This window comes from Mustela nigripes, chromosome 2, assembly GCF_022355385.1.
Source record: "Mustela nigripes isolate SB6536 chromosome 2, MUSNIG.SB6536, whole genome shotgun sequence".
Classification (NCBI taxonomy): domain Eukaryota; kingdom Metazoa; phylum Chordata; class Mammalia; order Carnivora; family Mustelidae; genus Mustela; species Mustela nigripes.
The window spans coordinates 22,444,186-22,463,955 of NC_081558.1; the positions used below are offsets into that span (position 1 = coordinate 22,444,186).

At 46.7% G+C, this 19,770-nt stretch overlaps 1 protein-coding gene across 15 annotated transcripts in view; it reads left to right on the forward strand.

Annotated features, from left to right (window-relative positions):
• CACNA1D (calcium voltage-gated channel subunit alpha1 D) overlaps positions 1-19,770 on the forward strand; it is a 295,348-nt gene that overhangs the window by 126,233 nt on the left and 149,345 nt on the right. For all 15 annotated transcript variants that reach the window (XM_059389949.1, XM_059389962.1, XM_059389957.1 and 12 more), the window contains exon 4: positions 14,495-14,634. In XM_059389949.1, coding sequence (XP_059245932.1) covers positions 14,495-14,634 — 140 coding nt within the window. The remainder of the gene's footprint in view (positions 1-14,494; positions 14,635-19,770) is intronic.

The following is a 19,770-nucleotide window of genomic DNA, read 5'->3' on the forward strand; positions in this document are numbered from 1 at the left end:
GCCTGGGTGGCTCAGTGGGTTAAGCCACTGCCTTCGGCCCAGGTCATGATCTCAGGGTCCTGGGATCGAGCCGCACATCGGGCTCTCTGCTCAGCAGGGAGCCTGCTTCCCCCTCTTTCTCTGCCTGCCTCTCTGCCTACCTGTGATCTCTCTCTCTCTCTCTCTGTCAAATAAATAAATAAATAAATCTTTAAAAAAAAAAAAAAAAGAAAGATAGAAGCACATCTTAAAGGTTATTTTCACCTAGAATATTTAACCAGACATGTACCTGTCAATCTTTTGGAGTAGGGCAAAGGCTTTTTTTGAGTATTAGGCATGTACTGGTAAGAGTGTCCATCTTCTTTCTTGCATAAACTATGCCTGTAATGTGCCTACAATTTCTAGTCACATTTTATTTAAAAATAGAATAAGAACTTAGATCTCCGGGAGGAAAGCTGAGAGCAGTTCTAAAAGCTTATGGGTTTTCCCTTATCTTGTCTGTCATGCCGCTCATGTTGGATTCAATGACAGAACCTTCAGCAGTGTTCTTATCCAGTGCTTCGGAAGGATGTAGCCTGTTTTTTTTTTGTTTGTTTTTGTTTTTTTTTTAATTGAAGCAACAACTCTTTTCTGCACTCCCGTCTTGCACTCCAAGCAGTGTCCACTTAAGTTGGGCAGTGCATCTGCTATAAACTTGGGAGCAAACATAAGCAGTTCTTGGTAAGCATGCAACTCCATTCTCAGGAACAAAAACACAGGAGCTGTCTAGAAACTGACCTGGGAGCCAAGTGAGTTCAGTGTGGCATGGACCTTTGTCATTGTCTTACCCAGAAGGACAAAGAACATCAGTTCATCGGATGCATTGGTTAAAAGAAAATCAATCTGGAGAGCTTCTAGTGTAGGAGAAAAGAAGTCAAGACCTGCGCTGCTCGCCTTCCTTGCCAGTATCCTAATGGCATCCATGTATCCTGTGCTTCGACATTGCACATGGTCTCATTTGTTCCTTGGACAGTGCATTCACTGACCCAGAAACCAGGGCTCAGGAGGGGTGAGGGGCTTGCCCCAGGTGGGATAGCTGGACCCAATGGGAACCTTCCACCCCAGCTGTCTGACTCCACAAATTTACTGAGCTGCCCAGCTCAGGACCAGCAGCCAGACGTCCTCCAGGTAGATTTTGTGTTCCCTGTCTGGCTTACGGATGGGTCTGGTTGTTTAAAAGTCCGTAGCAAACGAGTGGAGTGCGGGCTCTCCGGAGCGGCTCTTTCAGACCCCAGCCCTTTGCTTTTCCTTGTCTGGAAAGGGGGCTTGTCTTGCCTCCTATCTTTATGTGTCTCTTTGGACCCTCCTGTGTCTGCACTGTTTTAAAAAAAAAAAAAAGAGAGAGAGACAGAGACAGAGAAGACTGGATGTTAACAGTTGGACTCTTTGTTCTGGATTTGGATTTTTTTTTTTTTTAAGTGTGGCATTTGAGCAGAATCACAAGTTAGAGAAAGTAGTAATTTCCAGACGTTTGAGGTCTGATTCACCAGCATTACTGTAATTAAAGGAAAACCTGTATTTGCTCCGTTTTATCCTAACTCACTAGGACGTGTTATAAATAATGAACCTAGATATTTAGAAAAGAGCATCCATTTAGTTGTTTCAGCTTTCCTGGTTCTTTAGGTTCAGATGTCTCGAGGCGATCCTCATGATTTGAGTTTGCTCGAATGCGAACTTCATCTGGCAGTGACCCTGGGAAGTGAACTTTACCGACCTGTCAAGGCAGCTTTACTGTCGAGGAGAGAGATTAAACAACGTGGCACTTAGGAGGTGCGTTCGTGAAGTCCAAGGCTCAGAGTCAGGATTTCAGTTGGTCCCAGAGTGTTAATGAATTTTGAATTGAGGCGGTTATGACGAAGCCTGTTGCCTTTTCTAATACTAATTATTATTAAGATGATGATGGATCTTCATGATTACGAAGCCATTAAAAAGGCATTTGCCTGTGCCTGAATTAATAGGATGGATATAGCTTTGAGCTTTCCAATAGCCAAGCAGGACTCTAGTGGCTGTGATTTCAGGTTCTTGTTTATTCATGATCTTTCCTGTGTTTTCTGAGATTCCAATACTATTTTTTGTCCTGAGGTACAGTGGCAGGGGGTGGGGTGGGGTGGCTGTGTACCCTTCAGTCTTAGCTTTGTGGCCACATAAGGTGAAGTGAACTTTCCGGAAACCTGCCCTTGATTCCTTGATCGGAAAGTAGTCCTCTCCTCGCCTCCCTGCAGAGCTGGGGGAGCCCTTTCATTTCTGGGGGACATTCACAGACACCAGGGTGACGGCTGCCACGTCCTTGAAAGTCACCCAGGCTCCGGGCATCTCCCATCTGCAATACTGTGGGAGATGCCTGGAGGTGGTTGAGGAACCCGCTGCTGGAGGTTCAACCAGTCCGGGCAGGACTGGGATTCGAAGGTGTCCTTCATTAGTCATAGCCTCGTGCCTCGGTACAGGATTCTCCTTTGCGGGAAATCGGTTCTGGGTGTGAAGGAAACTGAGGGGGGACTTCATCTCAACCAGTGAATGAAGACGCACAAACTTGCCCTGCCCGGCTGTAGAGGGGCTTGGGTCTGAGCTGGCTCCCCTTTCCAAAAAGCAGCTGTAGTGATACGAGGAGCCCCTCTCTCTTGTGTCTCCTTGTGAGTCCCCAGTGCCCCTTGCTTAGACGGCTTTGCTCCAGAGCAGTCCCAGGTCTGCCTGAGGACACAGGGGACACTTGGCCACTGTTGGCCTTCTTTGGCCTGCAGGCTTCCGTCTCGGGTGGGGGCCTGTGGCCCAGGTCTTCAGACGTCCCTGTGCTCCCTGCTCGGCTTCTTTCTGACCTGTTGTCTCCGGCTTAGGACCGGGGGTGGAGGAGGTATCATTCTCTTCCTGTCCAGGTTAAGACTCTTCATGAGCCATTCCCCACTGGGCCTTGAGTGGGTCTTTATCCCTACTGGGGTACGCTGGTGGGTTCAGATTATTGGCTTCTAAAGTTGTGTGTTTCACCTTTTTCTTTCTTTCTTTCTTTTTTTTTTTTTTTTAACTTGGCCAACAGTATTAGATACATTTTATGTTGTAACTCACAAACACATACACATTGTATCGTCAGAAACATGAAGCTTGATGAAAATACTTACTCTTACTAGATTTTGCTCTTTTCTGTGCATTCTGATTTTTTCCATCCCATTTTCACTTTCCAAAAACTGCTAGTTGTAAACCACAAAATTAATTTCCTGCATGTTTCCTTTAAAAAGTCCTGTCTCTATTACGGTACACATTCCACAAAGACAGGCGAATGTTCGTCTACTTCCCATAATGGATGCTCGGTTCATTTTCTCAGCTGATTCTTCTCTCTATGCAAATGCTCTGGAGAAATATTGTTCTGTGCTGAGAAACAGTTTCATTCAAAGGAGAAGGTGACTTGTGTCACTGGTCTGATTTCCTCCTTTCACGACAGCGGTTAGAACTCTCCGAGACATGTTAATAAAGCTGTGTCTTCACCGCCTACATCTTTGTCATGGTCTTACTCCTGCTTCATTTCATTTTCTTTGTTAATTTTCCTTTCTCCGCTTACTCCTTTGTCTTAAACATTTAGAATTCCAGTTGGTTTTAAAGTAAAAGGCCTTCAATGAGAAAGACTCAGACAAATCAGGGATACCTAAAAGTAGAGAGAAAGTGTTCCATGATCTCACTCTCAGAGCCAAGCCTCTTCACACTTAGCTAGCTGTCTACACTGCGGACTGGTTTATTAAGAGATTTTCCCCCCCAGACCTCGAGGGGATCCTATTCGTATGATTCCTGTGGTAATGTATCTTGGGCCTCCTCTCCTGCCTTTTCAAAACATAGCTATGTAGCACTCCCTTTCTTACCTACATCAAATTTTCATATTCTTGCTGCCTCGTGTTCTTTTTTTGGAGCTAAGCAGGTATTCAACAAAAATTTGCTTTGAAAAGAATAGTAGCGTTGTGAACTCCTCTAGTAACTGCTTCCAGAACCACCCATCTTTCTGGGAGTAGGATTGCTTGTGGAAAGCCCGTGTGGGTCCTGAGCTTGGTGGGATGGTACGGAGCCTTTCCTCCCGCCTCCAGGAGGTGTGAAGTGATGAGGGAGATATTTGACTGGCAGGACCAGAGCAGCGCAAGTGACACTTGCAGCTTGGAGCAGGTCTGCAGAGAATCTGTTCTGCGCAGTCACTGACCGTGTATTGATTTCCACTTCAAGGCCACGGTTGGGTGGTGCCTGGTTTTTAAGCTACCCAAAAATTAACTCAATTTTACTTACTAATTCTAAAATAATGGTGAATTATAGGCATGGAGTTCTTAATCTTCCGAGTGAACGTATTACATACTTGATCTTAATTATAGGCTCTGCACTTTATGTATTTTTAAGCTTTGATTCATAAATTTATTCAGAAAGCAATGACCTATGTCCTCAGCACTTTCCCTGGGAAAAAGGGGACCGTGGCATAGGGTCGCTCATCACCCAATGGGCGGGGGGTTTTCTGGTGGAAGGTCACAGCTGACGAGCTGAGTGCTCTGTGTTTCCCACCACCCCACAGACATTCGTCCTCTGTTTTCACTGTGAGGGGAGGGCAGGTAGCGTGGGGGCCTGTTTCCCCTCCTGACTGTTACGGGGATGCCGCAGATGGACTGCAGGTCGTCCGAAAGGCTAGGAGCAGGCTTACTGGAGCTGCCTTGTCTCTGCAGGTAGAGCCGTGCTCACTGGGAGTGCAGGGACCTGCAGGGCGGGCCGGGAACTAGCAGTGTCTCTGGACCCTGCCCTGTGCCTTTCCTGGGTAGTGGCCGTCGACACAATAACAGGAGCCAACGGCCATAGAGTATGCTTCCTGCACACCGTGGTTCTCATCTTGTACACATGTGGCCTCCTTTACACTCCATGAGAAACCTAGGCAGTGGCTGGCTTCCCTCCCCTCTGCCGATGGAGCAGCTGTGGTGAGGGAGGAGTTGAGTCACCTGCCTGAGTCCACAAAGCTTGGAAGTGGCAGAGCCGGACCTGCCCCAGACCCTCTGCCTCCCCCGGGTGAGGAGCAAGTACTTCCAAGGGACTGCATGCCTTCTGGAACGGGAGCAGCCCCACCCCGAGCACCAACACCCGGCAGCCTGCAGCAGGGACTTCCAGGGCATGTCCTCAGGCGGCTCAGCTGCCTGGCTGACCCTGGGCCAAGGGTGTGCTGGTATGACTTCGGCGGAACAGCCCCGAAGCCTGGGTGAGATTTGGCGGTCACGGGTTCCCACACAGGTGGGTGTGGTCGGGGCTCCTCACCCCAGAGGGCACGATTGCTGTTCCCACGGCCTGTGGCCAGAAGTGGCTCCGTGTCTGGGACCCTCGCGTGGAGATGTGAGTGGAAATCCCTTCCCTGCCTGTCTTACCCCATCGCATAGTGTGTCTGCTGAGGGAGGAGATGGTCAGGTGTTTCCTCATGCTCCGAGTATTGTGTCCAGCGCACACACGGCACATTTCCGGGGGCCCGAGGGGACGTCGGGGGGATTGTCAGGAGATGTTGTCCAGAACTCTGATGTCAGGGAATTTAAGCATTTGCAGACTGGAAAGGCTTCTCCTCACCTCCGTTAATGAAGAAAAGAAATGACCATTCTCTTATCACATGAAAATGTTTGGTTCCTGCCATTTTGAAACTTTCACTCATGTCTTTCTTTACAGACAGGGAGGCAGACGTGTTGGAGCATTTGGCTCACGTCGTACAAACTAACCAAAGCCAAGAGGGTGTCTTTTCTAGAATGATGGGTGTTTGACAGCTGGGACATGGCCCAGGCCCCCACATCCCAGAGAGGCAGCGCGCGGCTTTGACGAGCCCCACGTAGGTCGTATACGCTTCTTGCCATCCCCCTTGACTTGAGTTGTCAGAACGGGTTGTACAGGCTTGACGTGGTTTGGAAAGGAAGCGAACCTCTGTATCTCCAAGTGGGAGAGGGCGAACAGAATTCTGGCCTGGGCCGTGGAGCTGCTGGCAGGACTCCCTGATGTGGCTAGACAAGGTCTTGGCCCCTGGAGGCTTCGCAGGAAAAGCAGGTCTCTGCTTTTCCTTCTTTGTGGTGGATGCATCATGGTGTTACGGAGGCTCAGTTCTCTGCTCGGGATGGTGAGAGAGTCTGCAGAATTAAATGCAGTGGTTCTCGCCCTCAAGGTACCCACGATCTGCAAATAAGACGAGACAACGCATCAATGGTTATCCTCCCCAACCACACCGGGAGCCCAAAGCAGGGCCATGCCCTGCCCTTCTCTGTTCTCTTTCATGGCCTCATACAAAGTTGGTGCTCAAGAGCAAATGAAACTCCCTGGCCTTCCCTGAAATGGTGACACAGGACTGAGATCAACAGAAGTGCTCTGGGTCATGGAGAAGACCTCAGGTTCTAATGACTATGACCTGTGTGCACGGTGTTATGGGACAGATGGACGGGAGCCGAGGAGGACGAACGGAGGAGGAAGAGGAAGGGGATGAGGCAGGTTGGGGGCCCTCACCCTGTGGGGTAACGGGTATCAGCTGGTTGTTGGTAGGTAGACCACAGACAGATTGTAGAGGTTCTCAGGGATGCCACGTAGAGGAACTGTGACTCAGTCACATATGTTGACACAGTCGTGTGTACTTTTAAAGAAGCTTCTGCAAATGCTTTGGACACAGAAGTTGCCCCATCCCCTCACCTTCCATTTCCACACAGATGATCCCCCGTACTTGACTTTGGCCTTGATTGTCATCTGCTGTGGGTTAAAGATTTTTATACATACCTCTGCCAGGCTGCTTTAGGACACCAAGCTATCTTAGTTGTCTTTCACTCTGCAGTGCTCAGGACTGTGCCTGGTATGGCCCAGGTACTCCAAGAATATTGTTGAATTGAATTGAAACAGAGAGCTTGAACTGCCACTCACAATGGGCAGAGGCTTGGCACTGGAGCTGGGTGAGGAGACCCATGGCCGCCAGCTGTAGAACGTACCCGCTACCAGGGGGATTCACAGTTTGGGTCCCAGTGTGGGCAGGATGGGAAGCAAGACAAGTCCGAGGCATTGAGTTTTCAAGAAAGAATGTGTGGGGTATAGGAAACCAGTTGGAATGGAAGATAGCAACAGAGAATGGATGGGATTGAAGGAGTCTGTTTGGAAGGCTGAATTTAGATGAATTCCCAGAGGCTACGACCTGCAAGGATCATGGGTCCTATATATAGAGAACCATCGCTGAGCCTGTGGGTCAGTGAGAATCGTCAGAGGAGTTGAATCTTTTGAGAAATGAGCTGCTTAAGTTTCTCTTAGATGTTTTAGCTTTTAGGGAAGCAGAGTGATCCTGTAGGATCACTGTGTAGTTAGCTAGGACATTTTTGTTTAGAATTGACCAAAAACCCAACCCAAACTTGCTCAATGAATTGGTTTTTATAACTGAAAAGCCCAAGGCAGGGGGAAGCATTTTGGCTGCAGGTTCAGCTGGATTCAGGGGCTCTTACAAAGGCATCGAAGCTAGATGCTTGCCTCTGAGTGTCTCTTCCTTCCTGTTTGTCTCTCTCTCCGCACACTTCGGCTCGGCTTTTGTTGGTGTTGGTTCTTCATTCTGTGTCTTCCTGGTAACTCCATGCTTAGCGCCTCTCCGAGCAAAGTCCAGCCAATGACAGAATTTCTTGCCTAGTTGCCAAAGTGAAAGTCCCAGGTACAGCTCTCACTGGACCTGGTTGGCGGGTGTGGGTCCCCTGCCTGTCCCTGAACCAGTAACATGGGCTCCATGCCGACACCTGTAGCCCCGGGATGCACAGCAGAAAAGGAACCACTTTTAGAGGAGGGACAGGGTGTTGCTGCTACCCTGGGAGGTTTCTAGGTGGCAAGAACCATGCTTAGCCGAGTGTGGTGGCAGAGCAGCAGCTACCTCTGCTCTGCCCATGAGCCAGGAAGCCGCATCCAGAGAGAGGGCCCTGTTCAGCCTCCTCCACCCCGGTGTGATGCTGCTGTCCTCCCACAAACAAGAAGCTGGTCTCTGTGAGGAGCCAGCCAGGTCACCTGCTGGCTTCTTCCATTTGTCCTCGCTGGGCAGGGGTCGCTAGGCTGTCATAAGATCTTCAGAAAGTTCTAGAGCCCTTCTCCCCACCACCCCCTGCTCAGGAGTGCAGCCCCCAGGAGCTAGGAGACCTGCCTCGTATCTCTTCCCGTCCAGGTTAGGGGTGGGGAGGCTTTGACTGTGGCAGGTGAGGCAGTTTACAGAACTTGTTCCCGCCTTTCACTTCAGCTGATGGTCACCATACCCTGGCTGGGCAGAGCAGGGTCCTGTTCTCCGGACGAGGACGCTGAGAAGCCCAGGGGCAGATGACTCAACCAGGGTGACTCGACCATAGAGTCTGGAATTGGACTCAGGAGACACAAACGTCATCTAGAATTTGTACTTTTAGACCGAAGGTGAAGGAAAATGAAGACCAACTGTCTATTCTAGTCCGTTTCTTGGTGGAACTTCCCTGGAGGCCTGGGGAAGTACCAGCTTCCTTACTGCCTACAGAGGAGGACGTTATCTGTTTCCATCTCAGCAGCCCTGAGCCGAGGCCTGCCTGCCAGCAGCCACTATCCAGCCACACACTCTCTATGTTCTGACGACACGTGTTCTGGCTTATAGAAACTGCTACCATAGCCCCACGGCGCCTGCTCTCACTTCCTGCCTTGTGCACAGCGGCTGGTGGAGGGGCCCTCAGCAAGCCTGGCCCCCCAATGTGCAGCAGGGACCTCGGGCGACCCAGCCCCTGGACAGCTCGGCCGCTGCTCTGGGCTGGCAGTCTTCCCTAGGGGGTCTCTGGGCCTCGTGGAACCTCTCTGTGAACCCGGGGTCTGGACTTTGCTCCCCAGGTGGGCAGGAATTGTAGTTTTACAACTGGAAGAGATCATCTGGTTCAGCCTGCTGGTTCTGCAGGTGAGAGACGGAGGCCAAGCCCCACAGCCCGCCACGGGAGGCCCTGCATCCTCCCGCCCCCGGCCTGTCCCTCACCCCCGTGAATGATCAGCCTTTGTGTGTGCCCCTCACTCTGACCGGAAGACCCTGTCCCACCTCTTTGGGGAGGGCCGCGGTTGCAGAGCAGAATAGCTTTTCCCTGGCATTTTGTCGCAGACCTTTTTCTTGGAACAGAGCAAAGCCAAGGGGACCCTGGTATCCTTGCTATGGACTGAACGCAGGCATCCCCTCCTCTCTTTCTCTCTCTCTTCCCCAAAACCCCTATGTTGAAATTCTAACCCCAGCCTCCAGTGTGATGATATTGGGAGGTGGGGCCTTTGCAGGGAGTAATTAGGTCCTGAGGGTGGAGAGCCCGTGACCAGGATCAGTGCCCTGAGAAGAAGAGGGAGAGAGAGACATCTCCTTCCACAGATACCCAGGAAGGAAAGGTCAGACGAGGACGCACGAGAGAGTCACCTGTCTGCGGGGTAGTGGGAGCGCTTTCACCAGGCACCAAACTAGCTGGCGCCTTGGTCTGGGACTTCCAGCCTCCGGGACCATGAGGGATCTCAGCTGGCTAAGCCCCCTGCCGCCCCCACCTCCCCGCCCCGGGTCTACGGCATTTCACTATGATAGCCTGAGCAGACTAAAACAATTACGGAACTTCTTAGCAGGAAGGAACAGTGAATAATGCTTGGTCGAAACCTCGCGTTTTGCTCATTTATTTACTCATTTGTAAATACCGAATGTTTTTTATGGCAAGCCTTGAGAATACTGGGAATCGTCTCTGATCTTATAGAAATTCCTTTCTTGGAGGGGACACACACTGAAGAGATAACTTGAAGGAATTTAGCATTTCCGTGGTGAATAGGACCACGGGGGTGGGCAGGGCATCGTGGGGTTTGACTGCGTGTCTGACAGCGGGCCCTCGTTTTGTCTGGGAGGCCGGCAAAGGTTTCTCTGAGAAAGTGTTATTTAACCCTGCGTCTTGAAGGACGAGAAGCGCTTAGTCTGATGAGCCCGTGGGGTGGGGGGAACTGTTCTAGAAAATGGGAACAGGACGCGGACCTGAAACCGCGGCTGAGCCTGGGGGGCGGCCGGCTGGGAGAAAACAGATCCTGTGGCCACAAGCCCCGGGTTGCTCCTGCTCCCCCAGGTTGCGCTTCTCCCAGCCGTGTGTCCCTTGTGTGCTTGCTCTGGAGAGGGCCGTTGACACACATGATGGGGGGGGCACCCTAGGTGGGGAAGCAGGGGGGCCCCTAAGTGGCGTGCCGGGCGCTTGTGGAAGAGAAGCAAGGAAGCTGGAAGAGGAGGTGAGGGCAGGAGGAGTGAGGACATGCCCCGTGGGCTCGGGTCAGGAAGGAAGGAAGGGCCAGCCGAGACGTTGAGATCCCTCGTCAGTTCAGTTCGGCAATGTGACCCTTTCTTCCAAGCTCGTTGCAGAAAGGGTTAACGACAACTTAGATACATAGCCTTGTTTTTGCTTTTTTGATGCCCATGCTAGGATCATAAAACCTCCTGTTTTTCTAGTCCCCTTTAAGTCTAGCTGTGTCTGTTACATTCCTTCCCTTTTTCCTGCATGCTTCCTGTCCAGTACCTTACGAATGCCCCAGGTGGGGGTTGGGGGCCGGGACTACAAAGACCGGAAGAGATGCTCCCTGCCCATAGGGAGCCTGGGGCCGTAGGGTGAGGCATGGTGGTGTCAGGAGGAGCAACACCACCAGGGTGGCAGCCTGGAGAGCCTTCCCGGAGATGGGGCGCTATGTGGGCGATGACCAAAGCAAGGAACTTTTCTTTGCTCATAAACCCTTGTAATCTTCTGACAGCAGGTTGAGACCTCTGGGAAGATCCAGGTCAGGCTTTCTGAGGAGGACCCTGGGATGGGTGACTGGCTGGCTGGCTGTTCACACCACAGTCCTAGAGAAAGGGCCCCTGAGAACCGGAGAGGAGAGAAACAGGTGTAATCGAGGGGTCCTGCTACCTCCCTCCCATTCCTAGTTGACAGTTCCAGTGTCTCCAGGTTCTCTTTGAGGTTAACAGGTAACAGAGGCTCTTCTCCATGGTGAATCTTCATTGTTCAAAGAAGCTCTCGGGTTTCTGAATTAGATGCGGAGCCTTTATTTCTGATGCCTTGAGGTCTCATGAGCAACTCTCATCCCTACATAAGGTGGTGCCTGGGTAAGAGGAATTTTAAAAAAATTTTTTTAAGAAGGAGATTTGACTGGTGCTGCCCACCCAGCATCTACGGCCAGTGAGAAGGATCCCTGCTGCTGGTCCGGTGAGGGCACGGGCCTGTGGTCCTGCCTGGCAAGTGTTGGGAGACTGAGGTGCAGGAATTATTTCATTTCTGTTTCTCCTGGGACTGTGAGCTTTTATGAAGCAGCCCTGCCCTCAGGATACCTTCTTTTGTGTCCAGTTCTGGAGGCTTCCTGCTTGCCTCTTCCTCAGCCATGCCCCCTTCCTGTGCGTTCTCCTGCATCTGAGGCACAGACCCTGTATCTTCTCTATGCAGCATCTCACTGGGTCTCTCCCGCTGGCTGTGCATTCCCACCTTGCCCAGGTAGGAACCGGACCTTCCTGGTGACTTCCTTTGCAAATGATGAACTCAACATTCCTTCCTCAAATGAACAATTCTTTTGTAAATAATTACCTCTCCAGCTGGTGATGGTTGTTTTGCAAATTTTTTTTTTTTTTTAAAACATATTTGCTTACTGTGGAGGTATATTTGTTTTGCAGGAGTCCTTTTTAATGGCGGGATTTGGGGGCAAGACCAACACTGGCTTCTAGACAAACCGGTGTCTCTCTAGGCTGTCGTGGTTCAGTTGGCATCCCAGTAGAGGCTCTGTAATAAAGAATCCCATTAAAGCAAGGTTCTATTTCCTACAATCAATTCCATCAGGTAATGCACTAAGGATTTTTGGAAATAGAAACCCAGTTCTTTAAAAGGAGAGACCCATGGGGGACAAGAGAACGAGATATTAAAAAAAAAAAACCCTAAACAATTTAGTTATACAAATGGCCCTTGTATTATTGTGGCAATATTACTTCCAAATAAAAGCCAAAGAGGAAAAACAAGCTGTGTTTGCTAGATGTACTCTCTGTTCCCTGCCTTGTTTTTCTGCTCTAAAGCATAGCACTATGTTGACGTAGGAATGTAACTGCTATGAATATTGATGGCAGCAAAAGCCTTTTTTCTCTGTCTGGCCTAGTAAATAAAGCAGAAAGGATAAAAAGGGAAAAGGAATTGTAAAATCAGCATGCTGTTTTTAGCTTATCTTGTTCCCCTAGAACTCCAAGTCTTAGGAGTATATCGACAACTGTACATTTGGTGGTCAGGGTCCAATTTGAGTGTAGTGGGTTGGTGTTTTCAGGGATTTTTGCTTCTGGTTCAAGGAACAGAGTTGTTCTCTCCTTTAAGCCCTCCAAGTTAGCGTCACCTCCTCAGTGAAGCCTTCCAGGATTCCTCCTCCCTAGCCAGAGGCAAAGTTCAAGTCCTTGTCCAGGCTCCCAGGGAATTTGGAGAGTAAATGAGGGAGTCCCAGGAGGTTTGCAGGCTCATGCATGCCCAGAGGGCACGGCTGTGGGGAGGAGAAGGGGCACGTATTCAAGGAAGGTCTTGGCAGCTCCCTGGGGTGGGGGTGGGGGGTGCGGTACCTGGGAGGAGCCAGGCTGAGGGCAGGGCCAGTTGGGAGGTCTGGGGAAAGCATGGGTGTGCAGGTTGGAGATGAGTGAGACCATATGGTTGAAGACACGCGGACTCTGTCTAACTCACACCACGAAAGTATTTATTAGACTCTTTGATGGTGTTCAAGGGTCAAAGGGAGCTCTGGAGGGCAGGAAGGGGGTGGTGGGGACCCGGGAGGGAGGAACCAATGACCTGGCTTTTCAGCAAGACCAAAGTGAGGCCAAGAATGGGGGCAAAGGCTGGGGGCCCAGGGGTGATTGGATGACTGCCCTTGTGGTCGAGAGTGAGGACGTGAGGGACACCCGGTGGCTCAGGTGGTTGAGTGTCTTCTGTCCACTCAGGTCATGATCCCTGGGTCCTGGGATCGAGACCTGAGTCGGGCTCCCTGCTCAGCGGGGAGCCTGCTTCCACCGCTGTGGCAGTAGACAGGGGGACAGTCAGGCCAGGTGATGGTAGGAGGGTGGCTGAGGCTATCTTGCAGTCGTCACGTAGCAAAGCAGAGTCCCAGTGGGGAAGGAGGGGACCAGTCCTCCAGCCTTCTCAGAGGGCTCGGGATGCAGCAACGGCCTCTCGACATTCTGTCGTGGGGCATTGGCAATGTTCATGTTTGGAACAGACTAACCCCCCCCCCCCCCCCGACCCCCTAGACTAAATCTTTCGAGGGTAAGGAGGGCCATGGAGCTTTTTCTAATCCTGGCTCCTGGTGTGGGGTCCGTCATATGGAGGAGATGCTCACTCAGTGTTTCCTGAGCCAAATTCATTTGACCTCTTGCACCAGGCATCTTTGTAAGTGAATTCCGTGACTTCCATCTTCCTAAGGTATTTGTAATTTTCCTCGGGTCCCACGGGGTAGAATTAATATTTGTGGAGGGCTTTATGGCCCACGTGGAAGAGTTTTAATTGCTGATGGTTTTTCATTGAGTTATTAAGTAGCCTCTTGCCAGGGAGTGCCTCTTATAAAATTAATTGCACACATCCCGGTGGGTCGGTATTTCTATTAAAGCCGAAGCTGCATAAAGAAAACCTTTACAAAAGAGGGAAGGAGTCAATGTTTTTAGACCTGCTGAGGGATGTGTTCTCCGGACCCACAAAGTCGCCCGAGTCGGAACGGGAAGGGTTGTAAGAGTCAGCGAGTCTCCAAGGTCTGGGCAGCCAGATGGGAGCGGCCGTGGGTGGAGGGGCGCTGGCAGGAGGGGAGGACACAGGTGGAGCCTGGGCTCCGAGGGAGGGTGTGTGGCGACCACTGACCACTCGATGGTGTCAGCTGGGGAAGACCGCATGTCAGTACTCAGACAGGAGGGTTACCATCCTGAATTTGCTCCCCTTCTGTGCCGGTGAGAAGAATGAGGTCCAGAGGAGAGGAGGGACTTGCCGAGGTCACCTTGCTGCTCTGTGGCAACGAGGACCCTGACTTCGAAATCGGGCATAAACCCAAGAGGAAGAGAGAGGGTCACAGCAGCCGCATCTTCCTTTCTTCCAAAGGACATTCTGTTCAAAGCTGCTGTAGGAATCTTGTTGCCCCCTTGTGCTTTTTTGGGCCTGACTTGGCAATCTCAGGAGGAAAACGTGCCACGTTTTGCAAATGTGTGCAAATAAAAAACATGCCCCTTCTGTCCCCGGCAGACTCATTGCACACGCATCAGGGCAGGTGGCAAAATGCAGTCGTGCAGCCTGGAATGAAAAGTGTTTTACACTTAGCGGCTTATGAGAAATTCAGTGTTAGAATTAAAACGCATTCCTGGCACAGGTGCTGTGTTAATGGTGCCATTTCTCATAATAAAACTTTGCTTGGAGAAAAATGCCTATATCTCAGAGATATTGATTCTAATTTCTGTTTCTTTTTCTTCTTCTCCCTCATCTCCCCCCCCCCTCCTTTTTGTTTCTCTTCACAGGAAAAAGTAGAATATGCCTTCCTGATTATTTTTACAGTCGAGACCTTTTTGAAGATTATAGCGTATGGATTATTGCTACATCCTAATGCTTATGTTAGGAATGGATGGAATTTACTGGATTTTGTTATAGTAATAGTAGGGTAAGTCCCTTTTGTTTTGGGGGAATGTTTGGAAGATCGGAGGCAGGGAATAATGGAAAGCCACAGTGTCTTAAGGGGACATCGTTGCTCAGCACTTGAGGCCAAAACTTTCAGGAGGGTTTTGAAGATGAGCAATGCTGCTATCAGTCTCTGGGTTCGAATCCCCTCATTGCTTTTACTTCCTTTCCAGTAACACGTGTAGAAGGAGGTTGAAGCTCCCAAGGTAAGAGGGGTCATTTTCCAGAGGACTTGGGTTTTCACAAATAGGCCAACCCTGCTGGTGGCTAGAGTCAAATGAGTAGAACTCTTAACACTTAGCACCTGGTAAATAAAAAACAAACAAACAAACAAAAAACCCAAACCAGTAAAATAGTAATAAACCCTTCAGAGCAGCAAGGTACTCTGCTATTTAACAGCCCTGAGCAAAGCTATTAATTTTTTTTGCTGACTTATGGGAAAAACTTTGGCATGCTACTGTCCCATTTTAAATAAAAAAGCAAGTGTCTGAATAATGTCAGGTATCTGGCATGAAATGAAATAAATCAGAAAATGCAGAGAAGCAGGCATTCTCCAGAAATTGTGTCACAGGAAGGAGAGACCAACAGTTGAGTTATAGAAGAGTGTTTCAAAAAACATAAAACAAAAAACAGTGGGCTGTGTTGTGTGATTCTGGTCCTGCCACACATGGAAATTTTGCCAGTGAGAGAAAAAGAATGAATCTGCATCAGAGGAATTTTGGGTCTTTGGACCAAAGACCCACATAAGGAAAGACGATCTATCCCTTTGCTGAGTCTTTGTTACCCAACTGTAAAGTGTGTTGCTCCTGAACTTGTATGTGGTCCTACAGAGAGAGGTTGTTAATCTCTTTGTGTTCATCTCCATAACTTTGGTCAACTTCCTTTTGAAGTTGAGCAACGTAATTTTTCTTACTTTTTAAAAATCATGTATCCTGTAGATTTTCATGGGAGACTAATATAGCTGGATGTTAGAGTGGGATCAATTTTGAACCTGCCCTTTCAAACCTAAGGAAATTCAAATGGGATCCAAAATGGCCCAGTGAAATAATTAGACTCAAGGGGGAAAAGTCCGCTTTTGTAAAAACCATCATAGGGCATGGCACCTAAGGCATTAGTGCAAAGGTAGTGCAGCTGAAATGAACAGGTAGTAGGTATGTACTATATCCTGTATTTGCTGACATCTAATATGGAATGGCAAGCAGGAGTCTTGCAGGTCTCTTGGTTCTGGAACAATCTTGATGTGCCTCTCCTGAGCCTAGACTTTGTGGTCAGCTACAGGATGGAGATGCTTAGCTCCATTTCTTTTGTCCTTACCCTACAATCACCTCAGCTTTCTACCTTGAGCTATTTTTCAGACTCTAGTAGAATGCAAAGACAGGGACCCAAACAGAGGGTGGTGGTCTCACTGCACTGAGAAGAATGAGACAAGAGTCTGGGAAGGCCAATGGGGGTTGAAATTTGACAGGCATGGGATAGGAGGGAGGGGGCGCTTGTCAGAGAAAGAGCTCCATAAATATGCCTTGGGGTCCTCTTGAACTTTGCCTGAAGAATAATCTATTCTTACAGGGGGTAATAATCCATGAGGCTAGTCAAATACTACTACTAGGAGAAAAGAAAAAGAGAGCTGGAGACTATTGGCTGAACAATAATTACAAGTCCCCTAGGTCTGAGAGATGTTTGAGTTATGACCAACCAGAATGGAAAGGCCTGGACTATCAGTAGAGACCCCAGAAGGGCCATTAGTAAGTAGTAGGGCTAAACTAACTCTAGGGTAAGGGTTGGTAAACTATGGCCAATGGGCCAAATTTAGCCTGCCACAAATTTTTGTAAATAAAGTTGTACTGTAACATGGTCACATGCATTTGTTTACATAGTTGAGTAGTTGTCCACAAAACATGAACTATTTACTATCTGTTTTGTCAACTCCTGCTAGAAAGTAAAGATCGTGTGAATCCCATGCTAACAATGTTTGAAAAGGAGCAAAGTGATATGAAAAGCAAACTGCCTGACAAAACAAACAAACAAAACAACTCAACACTTTTTAAAGGAATAAAACAAAATCCAGACACTTAACAAGTGTCCAGCATCCAGTCAAATCTTATAGCCATTAATTAAGACATATGGCCCATAAGTAGGAGGAAATTCCAGCTATAGAGACAGACCTAGAAATGACAGAGATGGTGGAATTAGTAGATAATTACTTTAAAAGACTTAAAAATAGCTATTTTGGGAAAATATGACCACAGTGAGAAAAGAAGGGACAATATAAGAAAGAACCACATGGGACTTTGAGAGTTGAAAAATTTTCCTGGACTGGCTTAATAGGAAATTAGACACAACAGAAGAAAAAAAAAATTAAGGAACTTGAAGACCTAGCAGTAACATAAAGAATAATGATGGAGAAACACTGAACACCACCTTGGTGATCGGCAAGGTAATATCAAGTGGCCTAACATACATATATTTGGGATTCCCAGAAGAGAGGGGATAAAGGGGAGTCAGAAAAAAATATTCGAAGAAATGACTCCATATTTTCTTAATGTGATGAGCAATACAGATTCACAGATTTAGAGCTCAACAAAGCTCAAGCAAAGTCAACATGGAGAAACCTACATCAAAATACACCATAATCATCATGAAATTGCTCAAAACCAAGGATAAAGAGAAAATCTGAAAAATAAGCAGAGAAAAAGACATTCCTGGACTTTTCATCAGCATTACAGAAGCCAGAAGACAGTAGAGAGAGATCTTTAAAGTGCTAGAGAAAATGTCAACCTAGAATTCTTACTTAGTGAAAATCGCTTTCATAATTGAAGTAAAAAGACTTTCTCAGACAAACCAAAGCTGAGGATTCACCTCCAGTAAACCTGTACCTCAACCAATGTTAAAAACATTTCTCCATACTGAAGGAAAATGAAAAAAAAAAAAAAAAAAAGAATTCCAGGAAGGGTAAATGAATGGGTAAATATAAAAACATTTTTTCCCTCATTTTAAAATCTTCTTAAAAATAATTGATTATTTAAAGCCCAAGCCCAAGTAGTAACAATGTATTTTTCATAGCTTCTATGAATGTATAATATGTGACAATAATAGCACAAAGGACAAAAAGAAGGAAATAGCTATATACTATTGAAAAGAGCTTGTACAGCTGGTGGTAAATATGATAAAATATTATTTGAAAGTAGATGGTAATAAGTTAGATATGATGATGTAAACCCTAGAGCACAGGCCAGCAAATCTCAGCCCATAGACCAAATATGGTTTATTATCTTTTTTTATTTTTCACTTTGACAAACTATTTTCCTGTCTGCTTGGGAAGATAATTTTATCAGAAACCAGTCACACTCACTCATGTTTGTGGCTATTTGGTGTTAGGATGTCACTGAATAGTTGTGACAGTGACCCTATGGCCTACAAGTCCTAAAATAGTTACTATCTGACAGTCCACAGAAGACTTTTGCTAATATTTGCCATAGAGGAGGCACTAGAAAAATAAAGAGGATAGTTAATAAGCCTGTGTTGGAGATTAAATAGAATTTTTAAATGCTCAGTAATTTTAAAAAGGGATGTAGAAAAAAGGAACAATGGACAGGGCAAAGAGAAAACAAACAGCAAGATAATAGATATAAGCCCACCTAAATCTTTATTAGAATAGGGAGTTTATCAGATTTTACACATTAAAAACCCAGACCCAACTCTATAGTAGCTACAAGAAACCTAACTTATAAAGACACAAAGAATTTGAAAGTAAAAAGGCAGGAAAAAATATATACCATGTGAAAACTAATCTAAAGAAAGGTAGAGTGGCAATATTAGTCCAAAAAAGTAGAGTTCAGAACAAGGAATATTATCAAAGATATAAATATTTCCTAGTGATGAAAGAATTCTTTCATGAAGAAGATGTAATAATTATATAATATTATATATTAATTATATAATTGTATAATTATAATATACAATTATCTAATATAATAATACATTTAACATATGATATATAATTATATACATAATATATATTATGTAATTTTCATATCAAATATGTAATTATAATTATATATAATTATTTATATATAATATATAAAATATAATTAATATACATTATATATATTATATATAATATATATAATTAAAATACAGAACTTCAGAATACACCAAGCTTCAAAATACACCAAGCAAACCTGGAAAGAACTGAAGAAAAGAATCTGTTATTCTTATTCAAATCTATTATTGTAGTTTTACATTTCAATACTTCTCTCATGAGTATTGATAGAACATCTAGAAAGAAAATCACCAAGTATATAGGGTATTTGACCAATACTGCCTAACTTGACTTAATTGGTATTTTTAGAACACTCGGGACCAGCACATTCTTTTCGCATGCACATACATGTAGCATTGACCAAGAACTATTCTGGGTCTTTAAAATAAGTTTTAGTGAATTTAAGAGTATTAAAGTCATCAAAATTATGAATTCTGAATGAATTTAGCAATGTTTCTGGATAGAAGATCAGTGCTAGAACATGTGAATTTCTATATGCTAGTCATGAACAATTGGGAAATGAAATGAAATTTTAAAGACATTATTTACTATAGCATCAAAAAGCATAAATATTTAAAGATAAATAGCACACCACAAATGACTAAACTTTGCTGAGAGCAATTAAAGAATACCTAAGTAAATGGAATGATGTGCCATGTTCATGGATTGGATGGCTCAGTTATTCTTAGGATATCAGTTGTTCTCAAACTGAGCTATAGATTGAATCCTAATCTAAATCCCAGGAAGATTGCTCTAGAGATTGACAGTTTATTCAAAAACTTATATGGAGGGCACCTGGCTGGCTCAGTGGGTTAATGCCTCTGCCTTCAGCTCAGGTCATGATCTCAGGGTTCTGGGATGGAGCCCTGCATCGGGCTCTCTGCTCAGCAGGGTGCCTGCTCCCCCCTGCCGCCTACTTGTGATCTCTGTCAAATAAATAAAATCTTTAAAAAAAAAAACTTATATGGAAATTAGGCTGTAGATTAGCTGAAGAAATATTTAAGAACAAAGCTGGAGCCTGATCTTAAGGCTTACTATAAAGCTACAGTAGTCAAGACTACTGTATGATGTTGGCATAAG